Raw genomic sequence first — 2,039 nt, forward strand, 5'->3', positions numbered from 1 at the left:
CAACACCAAGTGCTGCTGCTGCTGCTGGGCACAGCTGCTGTGCCAGCACTGATCTGCCCCAGCTCTGCACACAGACATTGCTGCTGCAGCTCCAGAGAAGGGAACAAAAGGGGCATCTCTGGAGAAAACTTTGCTGGGAGATCCTTTAGTTCATATATAGCCTCCAAGAGTGCAGCTCCTCATTGACAGAATCTGTGGCCAATGGGACGGGTGAGAGAAACAAAATGAGAAATAACACGAGCATAGGCTTATCTTTGTGGACAATATAGAAAAACTAAAACAAAGGAAAAAGATTCCCACAACTAACAAAACAAGAACTATCAAAAATGGCTATTATTTATGTGATTTTCATTATTTTTCTGGAAGTTTAATGTCCTTGAAACCCTCCAGTCATCAGTCTCCACATTGCAGCCTTGAGCTCCTGGTTCCTCAGGCTGTAGATGAGGGGATTCAGGGCTGGAGGCACCACTGAGTACAGAACTGACATTGCCAGATCCAGGGATGGGGAGGAGATGGAGGGGGGCTTCAGGTTAGCAAACATGCCAGTGCTGACAAACAGGGAGAGCACAGCCAGGTGAGGGAGGCAGGTGGAAAAGGCTTTGTGCCTTCCCTGCTCAGAGGGGATCCTCAGCACAGCCCTGAAGATCTGCACATAGGAGAAAACAATGAACATAAAACAGCCAAAAGCTAAACAGGCACTAACAGCAATGAGCCCAAGTTCCCTGAGATTTGAGTGTGAGCAGGAGAGTTTGAGGACCTGTGGGATTTCACAGAAGAACTGGCCCAGGGCATTGCCCTGGCACAGGGGCAGGGAAAATGTATTGGCTGTGTGCAGCAGAGCATTGAGAAAGCCACTGGCCCAGGCAGCTGCTGCCATGTGGGCACAAGCTCTGCTGCCCAGGAGGGTCCCGTAGTGCAGGGGTTTGCAGATGGACACGTAGCGGTCGTAACTCATGATGGTCAGGAGGGCAAGCTCTGACCCAATGAAGAAGACAAGCATGAAGACCTGAGCAGTGCATCCTTTATAGGAGATGTGTCTGGTGTTCCAGAGGGAATTGTGCATGGCTTTGGGGACAGTGGTGCAGATGGAGCCCAGGTCACTGAGGGCCAGGTTGAGCAGGAAGAAGAACATGGGGGTGTGCAGGTGGTGGCCGCAGGCTACGGCGCTGATGATGAGGCCGTTGGCCAGGAGGGCAGCCAGGGAGATGGCCAGGAAGAGGCAGAAGTGCAGGAGCTGCAGCTGCCGCGTGTCTGCCAATGGCAGCAGGAGGAAGTGGCTGATGGGGCTGCTGTTGGACATTTCATCATTCAAGGTATCGTGGACTGTTGAAAAAAAAATGGACAAGCTAGGACAGATTCCTTCTAGTCAATCATGTGCAATTAATTTTGGAAACCTCTCAAAGCTACTACTCTTCCTGTGGGGGAACTTCCGTAAAATTTCATTTTTGAGATCGGACTTTTGCTGCTGATTTGTTACTGCCTTATCTTCAGCAGTGCTCTCAGTCTGAACACTGAGGAGCCCAGAGGGAAGACAGGGCTTTCTGAGCCCCAGTGCAGGCAGTCCTGCTAGTCCCACAGAGCTGCTCCTTGCTTTTCACAACTCCCTCTAACTCAGGGTGATGGCATTTAAATATTCTAGAGAAATAAAGTAGCCTTTTTGAATGATCTAATTTCAAAATAGAGAGAGGGAAACCAAGGGTTGTTCTGGCTCTCTGCTGCCTGGAGTTGTGCTTACTGGGAGCTGTTTCTCTCTATCCAAGCCTTGTCCCTGTCAGTGCTGCCAGAGCCCAGCCCAGCCCTTGGGGATCAGCTCTGCCCTGCACACCCCTCCCAGCACAGGGCACTGCCCAGGACCATCTCCCTGCCAGCAGGGCCTTAAGGGCAGCTCACACAAACTGAGATGCTGCAAGCCAAGGGGCTGCTGCTGCTGTCTGGAGGCACAGGAGGGTGAGGAGGCACTTTGTGAGGGAGATGGGAGGCAGATGTGCTGATGCCCAGGGGGACAGTGCAGGAGTGTCAGTGACACAGACACACCTGAC

The 2,039-nt window shown here is 51.9% G+C and overlaps 1 protein-coding gene across 1 annotated transcript; it reads right to left on the bottom strand.

Moving 5' to 3' along the window:
- Nucleotides 1–367: 367 nt before the first annotated feature.
- Nucleotides 368–1,318, bottom strand: LOC148217261 (olfactory receptor 14J1-like). The gene has a single exon (XM_088158739.1). It carries the CDS (start codon nt 1,298–1,300, stop codon nt 368–370), a length of 933 nt encoding a protein of 310 aa, XP_088014865.1. The 5' UTR covers nt 1,301–1,318.
- Between the last annotated feature and the right edge of the window lie 721 nt (nt 1,319–2,039).

Source organism: Sturnus vulgaris, unplaced genomic scaffold (assembly GCF_052056855.1).
Source record: "Sturnus vulgaris isolate bStuVul1 unplaced genomic scaffold, bStuVul1.hap1 Scaffold_87, whole genome shotgun sequence".
NCBI lineage: Eukaryota > Metazoa > Chordata > Aves > Passeriformes > Sturnidae > Sturnus > Sturnus vulgaris.

Coding starts and splice junctions, on each gene's coding strand:
- LOC148217261 (XM_088158739.1), bottom strand. CDS start 1,300: ATGTCCAACAGCAGCCCCATCAGCCACTTCCTCCTGCTGCCATTGGCA.